The sequence below is a fragment of the Cardiocondyla obscurior genome, linkage group LG25 (genome assembly GCF_019399895.1).
Source record: "Cardiocondyla obscurior isolate alpha-2009 linkage group LG25, Cobs3.1, whole genome shotgun sequence".
NCBI classification, from domain to species: domain Eukaryota; kingdom Metazoa; phylum Arthropoda; class Insecta; order Hymenoptera; family Formicidae; genus Cardiocondyla; species Cardiocondyla obscurior.
The window spans coordinates 2,146,487-2,167,622 of record NC_091888.1 but is presented as its reverse complement, the minus strand read 5'-3'; the positions used below and the strand labels follow the sequence as shown (position 1 = coordinate 2,167,622).

Sequence of the window (21,136 nt, the reverse complement as noted above, 5' to 3'; positions counted from 1 at the left end):
TATATGATGTAAAAGTCGCATTTGAACGGTGGGCCACTGATCTGTGGGCAATTGAACGGTGGGCCATTGATCTGTGGGCATTTGAACGGTGGGCAACTGATCTGTGGTCATTTGAACGGTGGGCAACTTTTCGTGTCCAATCGCACTGTGTCCATTTGATACGTGGCCAATCGCTACGTGGGCAATAGAACCGTGTCCAATTGATCTGTGTCCAATTGAGCTGTGGCCAATCGCACTGTGTCCTATTGATACGTGGCCAATCGCAACGTGGGCAATAGAACTGTGGGCAACTGACATACACTCACATGTATGAATGTATGAATGGCAGTATTAATTCTGTGTTCCTATTGGTTGAAATAAATCGAGTAATATTTTACGTTTGTTTTTTGAGTTATTTATATGTTGTTATACTCAATCGTATTTTGCACGTTAATTTACAACAATTTAATGCTATTTATTAAGTATTTTTACAATATTTTATTAATCGAGTCGTTTCATGAATGTCAGTACTAATGCTGTGTTCCTATTGGTTGAAAATAATCGAGTGACATTTTGCACGTGTTTTTGGCATTATTTATAAGTTTTTATACTAAATCGTATTTTGCAAGTTAGTTTACAACAATTAATGCTATTTATTAATTATTTTTACAATATTTTATTAATCGAATCGTTTCATGAATGTCAGTACTAATGCTGTGTTCCTATTGGTTGAAAATAATCGAGTGACATTTTGCACGTGTTTTTGGCGTTATTTATAAGTTTTTATACTAAATCGTATTTTGCAAGTTAGTTTACAACAATTTAATGCTATTTATTAATTATTTTTACCATATTTTATTAATCGAGTCGTTTCATGAATGTCAGTACTAATACTGTGTTCCTATTGGTTGAAATTAATCGATTGACATTTTACGTTTGTTTTTTGCGTTATTTATAAGTTTTTATACTTAATCGTATTTTGCTCGTTAATTTACAACAATTTAATGCTATTTATTAAGTATTTTTACATTATTTTATTAATCGAGTCGTTTCATGAATGCCAGTATTAATGCTGTGTCTCCATTGGTGAATATTTTACGCAAAATATTTTATGCTTATTTTATTCGTTTGTGGAAGATCAACTGTTTCCTCGAGTGTCCGGTTGGATTTTTTAACAAATTTAAACCGTCTTTTTTATTCCCACAAAGTGCCAAGACTGTGCATCAACGGAAACTAATTTTTATAAAAGTTTTAAAAGTGACAGGTATGTGTTATTGATTAAAGTTTAAAGTCAGAAAAACAAATATTTCTATTTGTTTTACAGGCTTTAAACTTTATAGGCAAAAGATACGTGACGGCAGCTAACCAACGAGACCATCCGGAGTTCCGGGGAAGCCGCAGAAGTCTCTCTGACCATTCCTGGTGCAAGAGAAAAATCCTCGTACCCAGTACTCCAGATAGCACTGACACTTTGCAGAGTGAATTCAGGTATGTCATGCATTAGAATTTAATTAAAATACTCTCCTTCATTGTGAGGGACCGATTTTAGATTGCCCGAGAGCCTCAGTTAATTAAAAAGTGAGAAAATAGTCAAAATATAACTTTAACCTCAAAGTGTCACTTATGAGATTTTTAGTTTTAATTTAAAAATACTTCTGCTTTATTTACAGGTTTGGGGCTTTGGGGACGAAAGGATCGCGACGAAAACTAACCAAGGAAACCGTCCGGAGACCCGGGGAAGCTGCAGAAGTCTTTCTGACCATTCCTGGTACAAAAGAAAATTCCTCGACTTACCCAATACTCCAGATAGCACTAACACTTTGCAGAGTGAATTCAGGTATGTCATGCGTTAGAATTTAATTAGAGTACCCTCCTCTATCGTGAGGGACCGATTTTAGATTGCTCGAGAGCCTCAGTTAATTAAAAAGTGAGAAAATTGTCAAAATATAACTTTAACCTCAATGTGTCACTTATGAGATTTTTAGTTTTAATTTAAAAATACTTCTGCTTTATTTACAGGTTTGGCGCTTTGGGGACGAAAGGTTCGCGACGAAAACTAACCAAGGAAACCGTCCGGAGACCCGGGGAAGCCGCAAAAGTCTCTCTGACCATTCCTGGTGCAAGAGAAAATTCCTCGACTTACCCAGTACTCCAGATAGCACTAACACTTTGCAGAGTGAATTCAGGTATGTCATGCGTTAGAATTTAATTAGAGTACCCTCCTCTATCGTGAGGGACCGATTTTAGATTGCTCGAGAGCCTCAGTTAATTAAAAAGTGAGAAAATTGTCAAAATATAACTTTAACCTCAATGTGTCACTTATGAGATTTTTAGTTTTAATTTAAAAATACTTCTGCTTTATTTACAGGTTTGGCGCTTTGGGGACGAAAGGTTCGCGACGAAAACTAACCAAGGAAACCGTCCGGAGACCCGGGGAAGCCGCAAAAGTCTCTCTGACCATTCCTGGTGCAAGAGAAAATTCCTCGACTTACCCAGTACTCCAGATAGCACTAACACTTTGCAGAGTGAATTCAGGTATGTCATGCGTTAGAATTTAATTAGAGTACCCTCCTCTATCGTGAGGGACCGATTTTAGATTGCTCGAGAGCCTCAGTTAATTAAAAGTGAGAAAATTGTCAAAATATAACTTTAACCTCAATGTGTCACTTATGAGATTTTTAGTTTTAATTTAAAAATACTTCTGCTTTATTTACAGGTTTGGCGCTTTGGGGACGAAAGGTTCGCGACGAAAACTAACCAAGGAAACCGTTTGGAGACCCGGGGAAGCTGCAGAAGTCCCTCTGACCATTTCTGGTACAAGAGAAAATTCCTCGACTTACCCAGTACTCCAGATAGCACTAACACTTTGCAGAGTGAATTCAGGTATGTCATGCGTTAGAATTTAATTAGAGTACCCTTTTTTATTGTGAGGGACCGATTTTAGTTTGCTCGAGAGTTTCAGTTAATTAAAAAGTGAGAAAATAGTCAAAATATAACTTTAACCTCAAAGTGTCACTTATGAGATTTTTAGTTTTAATTTAAAGATACTTCTGCTTTATTTACACGTTTGGCGCTTTGGGGACGAAAGGTTCGCGACGCAAACTAACCAAGAAAACCGTCCGGAGACCTGGGAAAGCTGCAGAAGTCCCTCTGACCATTTCTGGTGCAAGAGAAAAATCCTCGACTTACCCAGTACTTCAGATAGCACTAACACATTGCAGAGTGAGTTCAGGCTTCTAAGTTAAATTTCAGACTAAAATTCGGTTTATTTAAGTGTTGTAGAGTGTTTTAAATACAATTAAATTATTCTTCTAACTGTAAATAATTTTATATTTCAGATATCATGTGATTGAATCGCTTGGAGGGCCACAGAATGTACTGCTGTGCTTCAGGATTTTTAAAAAAATGTTCTGGTGCATCTTTGATTGTCCCGTTGGATTTTCTATCAAATTTGAACGTTTTTCTTGCTGCCCAGAAAGTTTTAAGCCTGTGATTCGACGGGAACTATTTTTATTAAGATTTTAAAAAAGTGACATGTATGAATGTATGAATGGCAGTATTAATTCTGTGTTCCTATTGGTTGAAATAAATCGAGTAATATTTTACGTTTGTTTTTTGAGTTATTTATATGTTGTTATATTCAATTGTATTTTGCACGTTAATTTACAACAATTTAATGCTATTTATTAAGTATTTTTACAATATTTTATTAATCGAGTCGTTTCATGAATGTCAGTACTAATGCTGTGTTCCTATTGGTTGAAATTATTTGAGTGACATTTTACACTTGTTCTTTGCGTTATTTATAAGTTTTTATACTGAATTGTATTTTACACGTTAATTTATAACAATTTAATGCTATTTATTTAGTATTTTTACAATATTTTATTAATCGAGTTATTTTATGAATGTCGGAATTTATTCTGTTTCTCTATTGGTGGATGACAATCGCAATATATTTTACGCTTATTTTTCGCGTTATTTATTCGTATCTTTTTTTATTATTATTTTAAACGTTAATTTACAACGCTTTGATTTATATAAGGGATAATTTTACAAAATTATATTTTTTTATTTGTTGCATAGAAATCGGATTTAATAGTCAGTGATTAGTGCTTATTGTGCTCAACACTTTCATCTTTCAGCAGTTTCAGCTTCAGCAGTGCAAGTTAGTGACGAAAAATGGCGTTTATCAATAAGAATGTTTGTCCTCTGTGGCATAATGGGCCGACTCCTGGTGCATTTTATCATTTTCCTGGCAGTCAGTACGGCACCGGTGGCTTCCAAAAATCACAGTACGTTTTACTCAATAATTTATGAACGTTTCAGTCCGCTCAGTGTATTTTAACATAACCTTTCTGCACATTCTTATGATAAAAGTTCAAATCTTGCATGTCATCTTTTTTGTAAAACAGAATGGGATATAAAACTCAAAATACTCGAAACTACTATTTAAATTTCCGAAATAGTAATTTAAGAAGTGTTAAATTAATTTATTATGTTATCTGTAGATCTCCTATAACAACTGGTACATCTGTTGTTGGTATACAATTCAAAGACGGAGTCCTTATAGCGGCAGATGTCCTAGGATCTTATGGGTCACTTGCTCGTTATAGAAATCTGGAGCGTCTTATAAAAGTTAACGATAACATTATTCTTGGTGCATCTGGAGATTATGCAGATTTTCAATGCATCAAGAGCTACGTAGAAAGAAAAATGTGAATACAATTTTTTTACATATTTAAAAACATGTTTTAAGAGACGCGGTAGCGTCTCGCGTCAAATGTATGCGAAGCGAGACCTACTGCTCTCTATTACGCAAGTGTTGAATTTTGGGCAAATAAAAATAATACCATAAGAATGTACTAAGATATTTAGTGAGTAACAAGATTGTTATTTTATATCAATATATTTATTTCAGTCTTGAGGAACAATGTTTGGATGATGGATTTAGTTTAAAACCAAAGGCTTTGCATTGTTGGCTAACACGTGTCATGTATAACAGACGATCAAATTTTGATCCATTTTGGAACAATTTTGTTATAGCTGGTCTAGAAAATGGGGAACCGTAAGTATCATTTTTTTCACCACACCTGTCTTAAAATACAACATAAAGCATAAATTGTTGCTATGCTATGCTTTGCTTTGCTTTCTTAGATTTTTAGGAACTGTGGATAAACTTGGAACAGCTTATAATGATCCTGTAATTGCAACTGGATATGGTGCTTACATGGCAACACCTATACTAAGAAAAGCTTATGAGGAAAATAATCAAATGAGTAAGGAGCAAGCTATTGAACTTTTATACAAAGTAATGCAAGTTCTTTTCTATAGAGACGCAAGATCTTTCCCAAAGGTAAAGTATTGAATCTTGTAAATAATCTTAATTGCATTGTTAACTATTTGCTTTGTATTTTAGTATCACCTTGGCATTGTCACAAAAGAAAAAGGAGTCGAGATACAAGGACCACTAACTTTAGATAGTTATTGGGGACCTGCAATTTTGTAAAATTGCTTCCTTTTTTTCTTTAAAATAAGGTATATTAATAATATTAAAAAAATTAAGTTTTTTTAATTAAATAAATTAAACGAAATTAATTTATATTATACATTTATTTACATTATTTACACAGATAAGGATAAGAAAATTTCTAGCTACCTTTCGTATAAATAGCAGATATTAATTATAAATTAAAGCGTTAATACTTCACATCCAATATCTGTTATTAAAATTGTATGTTCGGCTTGAGCTGTCCTAGAATTGTCAATGGTGCAAGTTGTCCATCCATCTTCCAAAATTTCAATCTGTGTTGATCCTTGGCTTAAAGCTGGTTCTATAGTAAATGTCATACCTGTTTTCATCTTCTCAGGAAAATTATTTGCTGCAAAACAAAGATAAATATTGATTGACAAGATGATTTACAGTATATAACAATCTAAAAGTATCTTACTTGTAAAAAATAATTAATTTCTATTGATTGTGTTAAGATTAATAATAAAGTATTTTAGAATACCAAAATGATATATATCTGGAGCTCCATGGAAATAAGTTCCAATCCCATGACCCAAAAGTCCAGGTATTACATTTAAATTGTGTTTATTCGCTATCTCTTCTATAATATTGCCTGAAATAAAATAAAAAAATTACATACAAATTAAAAATTAGTATAATATTAAATCAAAATATTTTATCGTGTGTATACATATATATTATTACCAATATTGCAAAAATGTTCATTTGGTTTACATATTTCAATGGCTGATTTTAAACATAATTCTGTGACTCTTATCAATCTTTTGCCTTCTGAATCTACTTCACCTACTTGAAACATAGCTGAACAATCTCCATGATAACCATTAAGATACACCTATTTAAACAATTTAAGTACTTTTAATAACTTGTAATATCTTGTTAGATTAATAAAGAAATATGATTTAATCACTTTTATTTCTCATAAAAGACAAAGCTACTCACCGTTATATCAACATTGAGAATGTCTCCTTCTTGCAAAGGTCTGTTGTCTGGAATACCATGGCAAGCGATATTGTTAACACTTGTACATACAGACTTGGGAAAACCCCGGTAATTGAGAGGACTGGGATAAGCTCCATTGCCAATAATCATTTCGTGTACTTCTCGGTCAACAAAATCAGTTGTAATACCTGGCTAGTGTACATCAATCTTATCTTACAATCAAGTTTATTATAGAATATGTATGTAATGCATGTATACTAAAGCAATTAATAATTATCAGAATGTGTTGCGGAAAACCGATAAGATAACAAGACATAAGTGGATGTTATAGTCTGGGTAACATCAATATAAATTTCAATATAATACAAATATAAAAACATAATTCACCTTTATTAATGTGTTAACTTGGCATAGAATGCGACTAGCAAGTTTACAGCTTTGCCTCATACTTTCTATTTGATATTCATCTTTGATTTCAGGTGTTTTTGGTCCACTTTTGGGTATTCCAGACTGACTGTAGGATGGCTGTGGTATATATGCAGGTACAACAAGTTTTTCAGAAACCAACCAAGGTTGGACTACAGCATATTTCCCAAAAGAACTGTCATTATAACCATCAAGGCATTTGGGTGTTCTTATATCTCCATCCTAGAGCAACCATTTTCTTAATGAATGAACACGCCTATACTGAAATATTTCTATCTAATTTAATAATAAGAAAAAGCAGTACTGTTTTGAAACATGTAAAGATTTTAAAGTATTAAAATGATTTTAATAATGTCCATGATAAAAAAAAATAATAATAGTAATACGTAATCTTTGGTCATCATAATGGGTGCATTCGTTCACGCAGCAGTCAGAGCAATTACTGCACTTATTCAGAGTTTATCCCTTTTTTTTTTTTTTTTTTTCCGTAATATAGAAGAACAAAGATAACCTCTTAACTAGTACAGGAACTGCGCTGACTACTGCGTAAACGAATGCACCCAATATTTTGTCACAAACATGATAATTCAAGAAGTTGACGTTATTGACGATCCTGCTAAAATAAAAATAAATAAATGAATATAAATCTAATCTGTTGATAAAAAGACATACCCTTGACGTAGTCTTGAGGAAATTCAAAAGGTAGGCTTTGGAGGTCTGTGCTAATTGAACGATACCTTTTGTCGAGCGCATGTTCCACGGTATTTATTTCGTTCTTCTTAAATCAGTTATCAAATCAGCTTAATCTTAGATTTTATTTCTTCTTCTTTCAGTTCTCTTTTGACATCGGCTTGGTGGTAAATAGTGCTAAATAAATCACGCATGTGCGGGCACGCGTTGAGAAATAACTTGAAATGGAAAACTAACCTATGACAGAGCTGAGAAATTTCGGAATAATCTAAATAAAAAATAATTACGAGGAAACTGAATAACGCAAATACAAATTGCTATGGAGGAATTTCTTAATGCTTCGCGAATCGCATCGGTAACATGATTTGTTTTATTACAATTTCAGAATACTTCATTATTACTTTACATTCAATTTGTTTTATTTATTATGTAATATTGCAGTCTCAATTAACGTCCTATAAAACAATTCGTGTCATCTTGGGAAATCCAACGTGCGACTTGGACTCTGCTATATGTACTCTTGTTCAAGGTTTATTGGAGTATACTGATGTCAAGAAGCAACAACTTGCCAATGTTGCTGTAATACCGGTTATGAATATTCCCGAAAAAGAATTTTGCGTTAAAACAGAAGTTATTTACAGCCTTAAATCTCATGGCATTCCATTGAGTTTATTGACATTCAGGTGAGTTTATTTCTTTTGAAAAGCAAGCCGAGCTTTACATGTATTATTTTAATATATTCTTGACAGAGATCAAATCAGTTTGCAAAATGTACATAGCAATTGCAATAAGAAACTAGAGCTGATTTTAGTTGATCATCATACTCTTTCAAATGAAGATATCGCATTGAAATCTTTGGTTGTAACAATTATTGATCATCGACCGTTGGATCCAACCTGGCTGTGGCCTAATAATGTATTATTGAATGTAGAAACTGTTGGAAGCTGTGCTACTTTGGTTGCACGTAATGTTCTACAGAATAATCCAGATATACTAGATGCTCAAATCTCAAGTCTTTTGCGAGGTATCATTTCATGGGTAATTTCATGGATTTATTAGACATTTTTAGAATGTCTATTTGGTAGGGATGATAAATCCCAATTAATAGATATAAAATTATTTTTATATTTTATAATATTCAATATTTTTTGCAGGTCCAATATTGATTGACACTTATAATATGTCTGATGAAGCAGGACGAGCAACTGCTACTGATGTCGCAATATTAAATACTCTTGAACAGCTAGGTGGATTGACGTCTGATAGAACTGAGACATTTGAAAAACTTATGCATGCAAAGACAGATATCAATGAATTAACTCTCGAACAACTTATGATTAAGGATCTAAAAGTGACAAATGGAATTCCTCTCGTGGGATTTCCTCTTTTAGTAGAAGTGTGTTACTTGTACTGTTTTTTTTATCTCCGTAATATACATACTTTTTTATTTAAAATATAACTTGCAACACCTTTTAGAATTTTCTTATGCGTGAAAATGCGGAAGAAGTCGTTGAAAAGTTTGCTAATGAAAGAAATTGCAATGTCGTTGTTCTCATTGGACAACACGTGATGAAAGACCGCGTATCCAGAGATATTGTAATTTATTCAACACTATGTAATCAATTAGCAAATGACGTAAGTATTATTTCATTAACGTAATTGTTAAATTGTCAAAGAGTGGCGGCAAAAGTGGCTGAAATTCGAAGTGGAATAAATGAGCCAGAAAAAACAGGTCTTTTTGTCATCACTCTTTATTTTAGTATTTCATATAATTTTTTTTTTATTATTATTTTTTATACTTACATCCTCTTATTTTATAGATTATTCAAGCGTTGGCTGAATCTATTCAACCATTTTTTAATCTGGAATTAATTAAAAAAATTGAAAAAGAAAAATTTACCCTTTGTTTATACAGGCAAGGAAACGTAAAGGTAACACGCAAACAGATATTACCGATTGTACAGAAAACGGCCTTATTACACAGAAATAAGAATACATAGTAGCTTAAATACGTGAAATATCGATGTTTTTAAATATTACAACATAAAGTTTGTTAAAGAAGTTAAAAATTTCAATTTTTAATTGTATTTATATTACTTAATAATTCCCGTTCCTTACTTAGTTATATCAAAATTTTTTTTATATAAATATGCATATACATACGCATAATCAGAGTATATTAATATTACAATATACTTATTCTTTGTTTGGTCTGGAAGTTTTGGAACACCCTCTGTGTGTGCGTGCGTGCGTGCGTGTACATGTGTATAAAATTCTAAATTAACATTACATTTTGATTTAAAAAGAAATTGAGACATTTAAAGTTAGCGAAAAGCTTTGGTCAATGTCCGTATATTATTTGAAAAATATCTCAAATTCGATGGTCTTGCGCAGTGGAATGCCATACCTATACCGTCATTGGCCATTGGAATGTCACACCCCTCAGCGTTATCACGTATCATCTATCGAAAGGTACTTTTCTCCCCCGATGTCGCAGTGACTGTGGAAGGCAATGTCGCGACTACCGGTCATCCCTCGCTCGCAAGAATGTCACAACGATATGTGGGATCAAAATGTATCGTGAAGACCGTGCACAATTGTTTTTCCATTTTGTGAAAAAAAGACAAGGATGCAAAGAGAGCAGAGCAGTTAAAGAGCAAAACGAACGATAATGAACGATAAAAGCTTGATACTAACGCAATGCACGTGCTCCATTTAAAATTATGAGTCTGGCCTCGGAGTGTTGGCGGTTTCTCCTAACCGGTAAGGATTCATCGGGAGGACTAAAAATCGGCAACATTCGACGCGAAAATCTTTGATAATCTTGCCCGGAACGTGGTCAGAACGTATTCGGCAAAAAGGAAAACGATAAGAGAAAGGAGAGGAGGGGAAAGAAAAGAAACGAATTAACGAAATATGCGCGGAGAATTTTGCCCACCCGCGAAATAACGCATATTGATCGTTCCATACTTGTTGCGCAGAGACAACAGCCGGGCCAAGCTACGCCGAGTATCAACATCCCCACCCTGTGCGAGAGCGAAAAGCTGCATTACATCTCGCGTTCCATAAAATTGCATTTTTTCAACTGCGTTTCAACGACGCACCGTGGGGTCTTCCTTAAGAAAGAAAATAAAAAAATTCAAAGTGAACAGGGATGAGGGAGTACCTCGAGCTGTATTATGATTTGTAAATGCGCTCGGAGTATCGGTACGCGCCGCGCTATCGCAACATATCATGGAGACAGTACGCCTTTCGATAAAAGTCCTAATACTGTTCAGCTGGTGCACAAAGGGATCCGTCTGGAATGTTCTTGGTGAGTTGGCCTCTAACTATACTTATTCTTTCATCGTTAACCCTTTCTTCAGTGACGTTTACTTTTCGAAATATATATTTTTAAGCTGAACTTGGCGATGTGATATTCTCCGAAAAACATTTACCACTTTCGCTTTTTTCTGTAAGCTTTAACTTTTTTTTTTTTCCTTATGTAATTTTTATAAAAGTAAATAATTAAATAATTAGTTTTGTCTTTTTATTAATTCTATAATTATAAATATAAAAAGTATAAATTATGTACATTCAATTGTAATCACAATTTTAGAAAAATGCATTCTTCCACTTGGCATGGAAGAAGGAAAAATTCCAGACGAAGCGATTACCGCATCATCCAGCTACGAGATGAAATCCGTCGGTCCCCAAAATGCAAGGTACAAAAGTTAACACGAACATATACATATACGATATTAATAATTACATACGGTTGTCATAAAATATGAATATTTGTAGAATACGACAGGAAAAAAATGGTGGAGCTTGGTGTCCAAAGGCACCAATCAGTAGTGCTATACATGAATATTTGGAAATCGATTTGATGAGAAACCATCTTATTACGTGGACCGAGACTCAAGGACGATTTGGTAATGGTCAAGGCCAGGAATATGCCGAGACATTTTTTTTGGAATACTGGCGACATGAAAAATGGCATCAGTACAAAGATTTGAAAGGGAACAAGGTACCCCTGATTAATTATAAAGATTAATTTAAACTTGAAATAACTTACAATTTAGTTGATACAAAGATGATAATAATAATAATGTATAATTAAACATTTGTTAAAATAACAATTTTTAGACAAAATAAATTTAAATTTAATTTTCTTAATTTAAAAAATTAATAATTTTAATTAAAATTAATTTTTTTCTTTCCAACTGAAAAGAAATAAAAAAATTAAGAAATTGTTAATAATTTGTTTGTTATATTATATTACACTTATATTACACAGGTACTGCGTGGCAACAGCAATACATATCTAGTAGAGAAACAAAAGTTGGATCTACCATTCGTCGCGAGTCGAGTAAGATTTGTTCCTTATAGTCAGCATCCTCGCACTGTATGCATGCGCGTTGAGATTTACGGATGCATTTGGAGTCGTAAGTATTTTTCATGTGTTATTTAATGTGTTATATTTTTTGCATGAAATAAATTTAATATCACGAAAACGTTATTCTTTTTTTTTTCTTCTTTTTTTTTTTTTTTTTTTTTTTTTTTGTGCAGAAGACATTGTGAGTTATACCGCGCCCAAAGCTGATGCAGATGGACCTAACAATTGTAATGTCGAGGATAGATCATACGACGGCACAAAGATCGAAAATTTAATGTTGAACGGTCTAGGACAATTAACTGACGGGATAGTAGGCAGCGAAGCAGAAATTCTAGAATCTAATAGAGTAACTAACTGGGTCGGGTGGCGCGATCGAGATAATATAGAGTTATTCTTTGAATTCCAGTTTTCTCGGAAATTTAGGAATTGTACGATCCACATGGCTAATCTTCCTGATCTGAGTGTAGAAGTGCGTAATTACTCGAAATAATTTTTTTTTTTTTTTATATATATATATATATAATAACAAACTTATCCTAAGTTTTATAACTTTTAGGTGTTCTCGTCGATAAACTTTTGGTTTTCGTTGGATGGCAAAGAATATTACGAAACCCCGGAAACCTTCCAAGTATTTAACGATGTTAAGATTAATATCATTTCTGGTAACAGTAATGAAAAAAATGGCAGAAACAGCACTATAATATCTATTCCATTGCAATTAAGAACAGGGAAGTTTATCAAGATGGAAATAAAACCGCAATCAAAATGGTTGCTGCTAAGCGAAATTACATTTCAGACAGGTAATCTAATTTCGATTAAATTTAAATTACGTTCAAGATATATTATTTTGTAATTTAGTTTCAGATGTAAAGAATAGCACTGATGGTGCATTGGCACGTTTGTCATGGATATATATGAATAACAATGAAAACATATCTCAAATAATTAATCAAGATCAGATTGCGAAAGTAAAAGAGATCGGAGATAAAGAAATGAAAAGTGAGATCGACAATCTGGATACTCAAACTGATAACAAGATTAGAGGTGAAATTGACGACGAGAGAAAAATTAATATTCAAAATAAAAGTACAATAACAGGAACATCGAAAACTGACTCGAACGAAACAAAATTGATATTAAACGAGTCAAATCTAACGCCGGATGCTTTTCCCGTCAACAATTCGTCAACGTATATTGGGCTAATCAGCGCAGCGCTAACAATAATAGTCTTTTTTTCGGGTTGTACCATCTTTCTGATAAAACAAAGGGGGCGCAACAAAGTGGCTTTGTTACAAAAGCATACCGCGTTATTATGCGGCTCGCCGGCACCGGGTATCACGATCAATACGAAGGATATCAAATTACCCACACCGATTGTGGTAAACAATTTGTCGCAATCTCGGCTGTCGCTGAAAAGCAAAATTGCCTCGAACAACGATTACAAATTCGGTGATACCGATACGAGCGAACAGCATAGCATTTACGAGAAGATTAATAAAATATCGCCAGAACCGTATGTCAAATGTGAAGCGAGATCCAATTATAAAACAGGTCATTTTGGTACATATAGGAGATTATATATAAATTAGTTGTAGATGCTTTCATTGATTCCGAAATATAAAAGCAATAGAAATTTTTTATTTCATTTTATATTAGGTGCAAGTATGATACAAGATACACGTAGATGGAACATACGGTTATCGTTATGTTCTTATTTTATTTTATTATAATTATCAGAGTATTATAATTTTATTTAATTTGCTTCTTTTCAGTCTGCATTTAATAATTTATATTTGTCCCAATTTTCCTGTGCCGTTCCTGATTGATTTTAATTTAGTCATGATTAATTTATATTCAATAATATAAATGCATATTAATTAGTAAAATTAATTAAATTATTTATAAACTCGTAATAATAAGCATCGTATTATTATATTTGCCGAATAATACTCGTATTCAATCTAATATGTTATGTCCTTAAATTATTGTATTTTATTTAACGTTGTTATTGACTCTTGGCGTATGTGTTTTAGATACTAAAACCAGCGAAGACTTGATGATCAATGAGGCGCGAATGGAATGCATACTGCCAACAATGTCGAAAAAACTAAGTCGTTCGCAAACGGGAAAAATAAATCAGAGAATATACGAGAGTTACTATGCAGCTACAGACATCTTAACGGTAAGAAAGCTCGTAGCATATACAAACGTAATGGTAATTTAGATAGGCTTTGTTGTGCGATTGTTAATGCAATACTCGATACAGTGTTACGGTATGTTGTAGATCAAGAGACGCGATCAGCATCCCGTTGTGAGTCTTTTCACGCCGCTACTCATACGGGATTCGATTGTATCGTACAAACGCGGAACTTACGAGGTGTTGCGCATCTCTCGGCATAGATTAAGAATCCTGGATAAACTCGGCGAGGGAAATTTCGGTTTGGTGAGTCGCAGCGAACGTTCTAAAGAAATTAATATAATATACAACTAATGTCTGAACGTTAATAACGCGCCCGAAGTACGCGCTCTGTAATCTCTATAATTATTTATTTATCTATCCCCATTTAGGTTCACCTGTGCGAAGCGAAAGGCATACACAATCCAGATCTAGGCACTCTTCAAAATCGTCAAGTAGTTTTAGTCCGATCCTTGTGGCGTGGGGTAGTTGACGCTTTAAGGTAAAAGCATTGTAACTTTTTGCTAACTTTTGTTGCAAGCTTTTGCGATTTTTGCACGTGAAAATATCTACATATATATTTTAGGAAGGATTTTATGAACGACATGCACACCTTGGCCGAAATACGGGACGTCAATATCGCTAGGATAATCGCAATAGTCGAAGAAGAGCCTTTTAGTGCCATTTTCGAGTATGGAGAGCTCGGGGATCTGTCAAGTTTTTTAAAGAGTCGCGATTGCGACGCGTCAATAAGGTAAACCTGTGTGTGGCAGTTCAATTTTTTTTTTTTTTTTTTTTTTTTGGGGGAAAGGAGAGGCGCTTTCATATTAATGAACAATTATGAATTTTGCAGTTACGAATGCTCGTTAAATCTGGTGACACAAATCGCTTCGGGGATGAAGTATCTCGAAAGTTTGAACGTACCGCATTGCGATCTAGCAGCTAGGTAATAATATACTATAATAATTACTTGACACTATTTGTTTTTATTTTTATCTTATTTGTTTATTAATACATTTTTTGCAGGAATTGCATCGTTTGTAACGATTTGCTGATTAAAGTATCGGATCAAGCCATGTACTGCAGTAAATATGATGGCGAATATTACGTTGACGAATGCTATGCGAAGATACCATTACGTTGGATGGCATGGGAAGCGGTTCTATTGGTAATTATTTGTCTAATAAAAGATTCCAAAACAAAACAAAAATTTTCTATTGCGAGACAATAATTTTCTAATACTAATACTAATACTAATATCTAGGGTGATAGTCACACATCCTGCTTCAGTAAAGTTTTCAAATAAATTATTTTAATTTAAAAGATTATCCGAGAAAAGAGAATATACCATACATTTCGCTAAAAATTTATTAAAAGTTTATTAAGCAGAAATGTCCATGAATATTAAAATACTAAAATTAAGAATAATATGTGTTGTTATTTAGGGAAAACGAAGCTGTCAGTCTGACGTTTGGTCGTATGGCGTAACGGTTTGGGAAGTGCTGACGCGCTGCGAAGACGTACCGTACGCCCATCTGACTTCGGAACAGGTGTTGGAGAACTGCGGTTTATGGTACTCGTTGGACAATGGGGGTAACAATAAATGTCCACGGATCCTCGAGCAGCCAATGTTCTGCACGGACGACCTGTACCGGCTAATGTTGCGATGTTGGGGCAAACTTGCGGAGGATCGGCCTAGTTTCCAAGAGATTTACTGCTACCTCAAGAAGCTGACTCTAGATTAAAAGTGCGTAAACGCGAATGCACTTTTGCCGAAAGAGCATACGAAAAACGATCCATGCTCCAGCAGCAGCAGCAGCAGCAGCAGCAGCGGCGGCGGCGGCGCGGACCAAATCGATTACAATCAGCTAAGAAGCATCCTAATTTCTTTCCTGATCACTCTCGCAGGTAACAAACTAGTCGCGAATTGAATCGAAGAGTCGTATAATGCCTAAACCACGACAACGTAGGATGCTCTCTGGCCACTACAATTACTGCTCAACTAGATTTATCTAATTTTGATTATATAAGTAAGTGTAGGCTAACATAATGATAAAATTCAATGCGGCGAATAATCGCAAGTTTCTCGTATATTGTTTTACGCATATGTGCAGGAATAGTCGGAGAATAATCTTTCGATGATTATTCTCATATCAATCAGTATTTACGAGAAATACGTGATTTTGAACGTATAAAAGAGATTCACATCTATTTACTAATTTCTTACTTTACATATCTTTCCTACGCTTATACACATATATGTGTGATACTCATTATCGTTTTTACTGTTAAAAAAGTATCGTTCTATTTCTTCTATATATATATATATATTGTCTAAATAATCGATCGCAAAAATCAAATAACGCGAGCAAACTTTTTAATAAAACTCATCACCCTGATGCTCGAGTTTATTGCAGATTCTGCGCATAACTTTAGTCGCATTTTGTCGACTGGTGGATACTTTATATCGTCAGAATTTGTTGCATGTAGCCAAAACAAAATAATATAAAGTAAAATCCGGCATAAGCGAGTGTAATACTCAATTACGTCGAAGAATGACAATCAGTTTTGCTCATCTATTTATATGTACTTATTTTACAAAATAATATCACGATATATTCATATTGATCGATTCAGCTTACTTATCTCAGGAAGAAGGCGAATCGTTTGATCTTTAATCAAATTTCGCAATGGCGCCAGAGTTTAAAATAGAAATAATCTTCATATATATCCTTTCTTATATATGTATATCTTAAGATAAGTCATCTCCAATTTTATTCTGAAATACATAATATAGACTTGACGGGATGTATTTGGAAAGGTGCTGTTTATGTTAATCGCGTTAATAATTCTTTCAATTTAGAAATAATAGAATGTATTTCAATCATTTCTCTGCTAAGCAGTAATAATTTAAAAAGGATAATTATTCATGACGTATTATAAATAACACTTGAACTTTGTACAAATTATTTGATCCAACGAATATAATTAGTTTTTAAAGTATATTATTTTAAGATACACCCCATGCGTAATAACGACGTTAACTAAGAAAACAATGAAGAAAGCAGTAAAAGAACAAAAAATCACACGTACGATTATTGGAAACAACGACGATAATAACGATTATGGTAAACGTACAATTTTAGATTATATATGTTTATAACAGATGTAACGTTTAATTAAATCAAATTTGTAATATCAATAATGTGTGTTGTTTCGAAAATGCAGGTCTAATTATCTTTGCGTGTATTACGTAAAGATTTTTCATTGAAGAATGAATCAAAGAATTTTAACGAGGCTTAAGCTTGAGAGATATCAAAACTTAATTTTCTATTTAAATACTGACAATTATTTAGTTTTATACGAGACGCACGATATTCATTTCTTTGTGAAAGTCTTGGAGGGATTGTTCCCAACGCTCCTCGAAATACACTCCTAGTAAGAATTTTGCATTCAAACCGATGTTTATAGACCACGGGAGATAATGATCCAGGTACAATTGTCTTTGTCTGAAACATTACACGATACATTGAAATGTGTGATGACTATAGATATGTATAATTATTAATAACAACTACACTCTATCGTACGAAATAACGAATTCACCTAGGACGTAACCGACTAGCTCCAAATATTGCCCCAGTTGTGCACATCGGCAAATGTGTCTGCAAAGCCTCTATCCATTTAACTGATACTTCTCCTAGCATCGTTGTTGGCATTAGAAGCATAGCGTGAAAAACATCGTGCGCCTCCCGATATCGTTGCATTACGTACGCCAGCTCGACATCATCGACAAATTGCACCGGAAGTCGATCGTTGGGCGATACATTCTGTAATCATATTTTACTCGTTATTTTATTCAATTATTCTTCAGACGTGGTAAAAAAAAAAAAAAAAAAAAAAAATATATATATATATATATATCTTACGTTGTCATCCAAAAAATCGCGATACGTTCTGCCGACGGTTCCCGGCGATAGGTCTTTGAGGTAGGAGAGGTCGACGGTGGACGTGTTTATGCGCGGCTTTTGAGTAAGTATACGTTGACCCTCGTTCGTACTCTTCATTCGTTGGTGACAGTACGCGAGAGCGCTCGTCCCGGTAGTTTCCCCGAGACACGCTATCATGTCGCCTCGAAACGGGTTCGCCAACGATACGACCGCCGAGCCCATTGTAAGAAGCACACGTTGCAGGGAGGATAAGAATACACGGTGCTTGCTATAATCCTCCAGGAACGTCTCGCAGGCTGTCGCGTAATGGCCTGAAACCGAGCGAGGATAGTAAAAAGGTCTGAAACTGTAGAGTCTGTTAATAAATAAGATTTATTTCCATTAAAATAGTCCTATTATGTACAAATGATCAGAAAAGCTACATTCTAGCTATATGGCATTTTTGTATTTTAATTGATTTGAGTGTTTCCTTAATTAACTATAAATAATACTTATTTGGTAACATGATTATTTTACTTTGGTATATATTACAGTCACGTTGGCAATCTTATTTCATTTTGTCGCTACCTAACTGAAGTAAGTTAAAAAGCACTTTGTGACACGAGGAACAAAAATTCATAATAGCTATTGGTCATATATGCAAGTCATTATTCAGGTCGAGGAACGTGTGTTCTTCTATCTAAATCTTATTAGAATTAATTATTTCTTATATTTAAATAAAGATTATTAACTGTTGTAGACCTTCCAAAGTGAAATAATAAGTTGTTTGTAAGCTAGCAATGCTTAGTATTATACATAAATACAGATATTATCCCGTTCAAATTTGTACAGCACGAAAAGTTACAATCATATAGCTTGTATCTTATTGGCTTGAGATCCGGTCAAAGTATACTTTGGCGGTGAACCCTCTCTTTTACGAAATGTTACCCAAGTATATACTAAACTACCCACCACGCTTAAATTCAATCCTACAAAATTCAACCATGAAAATATGTAGTCTCCCCCAATCACCATACCAAGATACGTGACGCATATATTTTTCAGACATCCAATGATGGTGGTAGTCAACGCGGAGTTATACAACGTACAGAGGAGAGTACTGTATGACAGTATAAAGCCCATTATGCACGATAATACAAATTGTAAAATAAATAACGGATTCGTCCAGTTGGGATAATCTAAAGTCGAGGCTATATCACCCATCCACCAGGCCAACAAAGTTGTTGGGCCAAGCATAAACAAAGAATTGTAATACATTAGTCCATATTTTCCTAATTCCTTAGAATCTAATTTCTTTTTCATATATACACCATTAGCGGCGGTAAAAAAGTCATTCAACAGGATAAAAATATAGCCTTCGAAATTGAAGGCGAGATCGTTGAGCGCGGCTACCACAGCACCCAGGATCATTGTGTAAACACTCAGCTGTATGGACATGCGTGCCTTAATGCCAAGGATGTAGTACTCGGCGATCATCGTCATGAGGATACTGAATCGTCTCAGAGCGGTAAACATCGGCAGGCTCAGTTGCTTGGTGCCACCCAGGCCAAATATCATATTACCGATGTATATCAACGGTAATGGCCAGATCTTGGCGAAGGTTGCCACCTCGAGATTAGGAAACTCGACGTAACGCAGCTTCTTCGCAACGAACAGGACCAAGATCGTCGCGAGCATCTGGCCAATCCCCAGCACTTGGAAGGACGGGAAGGCGTACGACGTGAGGATAGTTTTGTTCACGACCGTTATCATGAATGACGACAGCCCGTAAAAGAACGCCGACGTCACTCGCGCGAACATCGCGTTCGCCTCGTGTTCCGTCATCGTCGAAGAAAAAAAAGAACCACAGTAGCCCACCGGCCTCACTTTTATTATCCGTTCGCCTCGTTATCCGAGAGCACCGTTCCTGCGATTAATCATTACGCACATAGAGGAACCTACGCTTAGATAACCTTATCGTTCTTCCTCCGTTCATGGCTGCAATCGTCTGCGTGCAGAGTCGATCAGCTTCAGAGTTCACTATTGTAGGTACAAGGCCTCGTCCGGCGTCCGTCAAGGGCGACTTTGTCCTTAGGAGGCCTTAGGAGTAGTCTGATGCAATCGGAAAGGCATGCTCCTCACGATTACTGGTTCTCCACTGAATCTCCCTGGCTCCTTGCGGCTTGCGGTATCACCGGCGGCCCCCCTGCAACGGAAAATTAACCATTACACTTTACATACATATCTCTTATTCTTACATCAACTCTCTAGTTAACTTGAGACTTTATGCTCATAAATTGTAGAACAATCCATAAGTGTAAATTATTTAACGCCACTCACGGAATATGCGCGTTTCATCTATGCGCTTGCACGAGCATTTTTTTTTCCTTTCTTTTTTTAATTTGGGGTGCATCTATCAGTGTAGTGATATGGCACAAAGATCTCTTCTTGGTAGCGAGGAGCTTTTGTATGTTATATTATTTTCTTAATGGAGACGATGAATTGGTAAATCGCTGCTTGCACGAGCAGCTTTTTTTTTTTTTTTTTTTTTTTTTTAGGTTAAGTTCAAGGATAACAAACGTTATCATTACCAACTTTCGCTACTTATAATACATAATACAGTCGGGCAATTACGTATCTGGAGTGGTAAAAGACTTGAAAATATTTCGTATCATAGAAGTGTAGTAACACATAAAGTTACATAAATAAAATCTTATTAAAAAAAAAAAAAAAAAAAGAGACAATTTACTCTGTAGTAAAAAATATAATGCACTTACTTTAATACCCGCGAAACGTACGTACATTATTTTTAATTATTCACATTATAAAATACAGTTACAATTAGGGTGCATAATTAAAAGATACACTTAATTATTCGATCGAAATTAAAAAAGTTTCGCGATGAAGCATTCGGTCGGTTAAACTGAATCGCCGATCAAGTTAATGAGTTTGATCGAAAAGTATGCGTCTCGATCCGTTCTCGGGGGTGACTTACAATTAGATAACCCGCGGGGTGGCGTTTACGTGGCGTCGCGCACGCGCCTGCATACGCGCGCGCAAAGTGTTAGCGGGGTGGCGCACGA

The 21,136-nt window shown here is 34.7% G+C and overlaps 6 protein-coding genes across 14 annotated transcripts; 4 read left to right on the top strand and 2 right to left on the bottom strand.

Moving 5' to 3' along the window:
• Nucleotides 1–624: 624 nt before the first annotated feature.
• Nucleotides 625–3,584, top strand: LOC139111742 (uncharacterized). Of its 2 annotated transcripts, XM_070672210.1 has the most exons (7): nucleotides 625–1,243; nucleotides 1,320–1,467; nucleotides 1,999–2,165; nucleotides 2,348–2,514; nucleotides 2,696–2,862; nucleotides 3,068–3,201; nucleotides 3,318–3,584. In XM_070672210.1, exons 1-4 carry the CDS (start codon nucleotides 1,033–1,035, stop codon nucleotides 2,386–2,388), a joined length of 567 nt encoding a protein of 188 aa, XP_070528311.1. In that variant the 5' UTR covers nucleotides 625–1,032; the 3' UTR covers nucleotides 2,389–2,514; nucleotides 2,696–2,862; nucleotides 3,068–3,201; nucleotides 3,318–3,584. The 2 variants fall into 2 exon arrangements, 1 of the variants encoding a protein (XP_070528311.1); XR_011547261.1 differs by lacking the exons at nucleotides 1,999–2,165; nucleotides 2,348–2,514; nucleotides 2,696–2,862; nucleotides 3,068–3,201; nucleotides 3,318–3,584 and adding an exon at nucleotides 1,650–1,764 and having other exon boundaries at nucleotides 648–1,243; nucleotides 1,304–1,467.
• A 512-nt stretch (nucleotides 3,585–4,096) lies between these two features.
• On the top strand, nucleotides 4,097–6,008 carry Prosbeta7 (proteasome subunit beta type-4). Of its 2 annotated transcripts, XM_070672471.1 has the most exons (6): nucleotides 4,097–4,274; nucleotides 4,491–4,697; nucleotides 4,901–5,047; nucleotides 5,137–5,335; nucleotides 5,399–5,517; nucleotides 5,613–6,008. In XM_070672471.1, exons 1-5 carry the CDS (start codon nucleotides 4,162–4,164, stop codon nucleotides 5,486–5,488), a joined length of 756 nt encoding a protein of 251 aa, XP_070528572.1. In that variant the 5' UTR covers nucleotides 4,097–4,161; the 3' UTR covers nucleotides 5,489–5,517; nucleotides 5,613–6,008. The 2 variants fall into 2 exon arrangements, with proteins under 2 accessions (XP_070528572.1, XP_070528571.1); XM_070672470.1 differs by having other exon boundaries at nucleotides 5,399–6,008.
• LOC139111882 (methionine aminopeptidase 1D, mitochondrial) lies at nucleotides 5,574–7,693 on the bottom strand. 2 transcript variants are annotated; one of them, XM_070672468.1, is made up of 6 exons: nucleotides 7,553–7,693; nucleotides 6,842–7,102; nucleotides 6,455–6,646; nucleotides 6,197–6,347; nucleotides 5,994–6,104; nucleotides 5,574–5,861 (listed from the first exon to the last, which is right to left on the bottom strand). In XM_070672468.1, the coding sequence occupies exons 1-6, from the start codon at nucleotides 7,631–7,633 to the stop codon at nucleotides 5,671–5,673; spliced, it is 987 nt and encodes a 328-aa protein (XP_070528569.1). In that variant the 5' UTR covers nucleotides 7,634–7,693; the 3' UTR covers nucleotides 5,574–5,670. The 2 variants fall into 2 exon arrangements, with proteins under 2 accessions (XP_070528569.1, XP_070528570.1); XM_070672469.1 differs by lacking the exon at nucleotides 7,553–7,693 and adding an exon at nucleotides 7,267–7,340.
• On the top strand, nucleotides 7,412–10,192 carry LOC139111881 (exopolyphosphatase PRUNE1-like). Of its 3 annotated transcripts, none has more exons than XM_070672465.1 (8): nucleotides 7,412–7,582; nucleotides 7,714–7,925; nucleotides 8,012–8,253; nucleotides 8,320–8,594; nucleotides 8,725–8,966; nucleotides 9,047–9,205; nucleotides 9,391–9,501; nucleotides 9,965–10,192. In XM_070672465.1, exons 2-8 carry the CDS (start codon nucleotides 7,890–7,892, stop codon nucleotides 10,184–10,186), a joined length of 1,287 nt encoding a protein of 428 aa, XP_070528566.1. In that variant the 5' UTR covers nucleotides 7,412–7,582; nucleotides 7,714–7,889; the 3' UTR covers nucleotides 10,187–10,192. The 3 variants fall into 3 exon arrangements, with proteins under 3 accessions (XP_070528566.1, XP_070528565.1, XP_070528567.1); XM_070672464.1 differs by having other exon boundaries at nucleotides 7,504–7,641; XM_070672466.1 differs by having other exon boundaries at nucleotides 7,504–7,641; nucleotides 9,391–10,085.
• An 8-nt stretch (nucleotides 10,193–10,200) lies between these two features.
• On the top strand, nucleotides 10,201–17,329 carry LOC139111878 (discoidin domain-containing receptor 2). Of its 4 annotated transcripts, XM_070672459.1 has the most exons (15): nucleotides 10,201–10,333; nucleotides 10,552–10,883; nucleotides 11,169–11,274; nucleotides 11,354–11,579; nucleotides 11,850–11,997; nucleotides 12,122–12,417; nucleotides 12,505–12,748; nucleotides 12,807–13,508; nucleotides 13,982–14,130; nucleotides 14,233–14,391; nucleotides 14,517–14,626; nucleotides 14,711–14,878; nucleotides 14,978–15,070; nucleotides 15,151–15,292; nucleotides 15,570–17,329. In XM_070672459.1, the coding sequence occupies exons 2-15, from the start codon at nucleotides 10,805–10,807 to the stop codon at nucleotides 15,867–15,869; spliced, it is 2,922 nt and encodes a 973-aa protein (XP_070528560.1). In that variant the 5' UTR covers nucleotides 10,201–10,333; nucleotides 10,552–10,804; the 3' UTR covers nucleotides 15,870–17,329. The 4 variants fall into 4 exon arrangements, with proteins under 4 accessions (XP_070528560.1, XP_070528561.1, XP_070528562.1 ...); XM_070672460.1 differs by having other exon boundaries at nucleotides 10,238–10,883; nucleotides 12,125–12,417; XM_070672461.1 differs by having other exon boundaries at nucleotides 10,239–10,883; nucleotides 12,807–13,499.
• LOC139111708 (solute carrier family 35 member D2-like protein) lies at nucleotides 16,974–20,979 on the bottom strand. The gene is made up of 6 exons (XM_070672181.1): nucleotides 20,831–20,979; nucleotides 20,394–20,691; nucleotides 18,924–20,259; nucleotides 18,054–18,437; nucleotides 17,731–17,954; nucleotides 16,974–17,633 (listed from the first exon to the last, which is right to left on the bottom strand). The coding sequence occupies exons 3-6, from the start codon at nucleotides 19,896–19,898 to the stop codon at nucleotides 17,483–17,485; spliced, it is 1,734 nt and encodes a 577-aa protein (XP_070528282.1). The 5' UTR covers nucleotides 19,899–20,259; nucleotides 20,394–20,691; nucleotides 20,831–20,979; the 3' UTR covers nucleotides 16,974–17,482.
• Nucleotides 20,980–21,136: the final 157 nt, after the last annotated feature.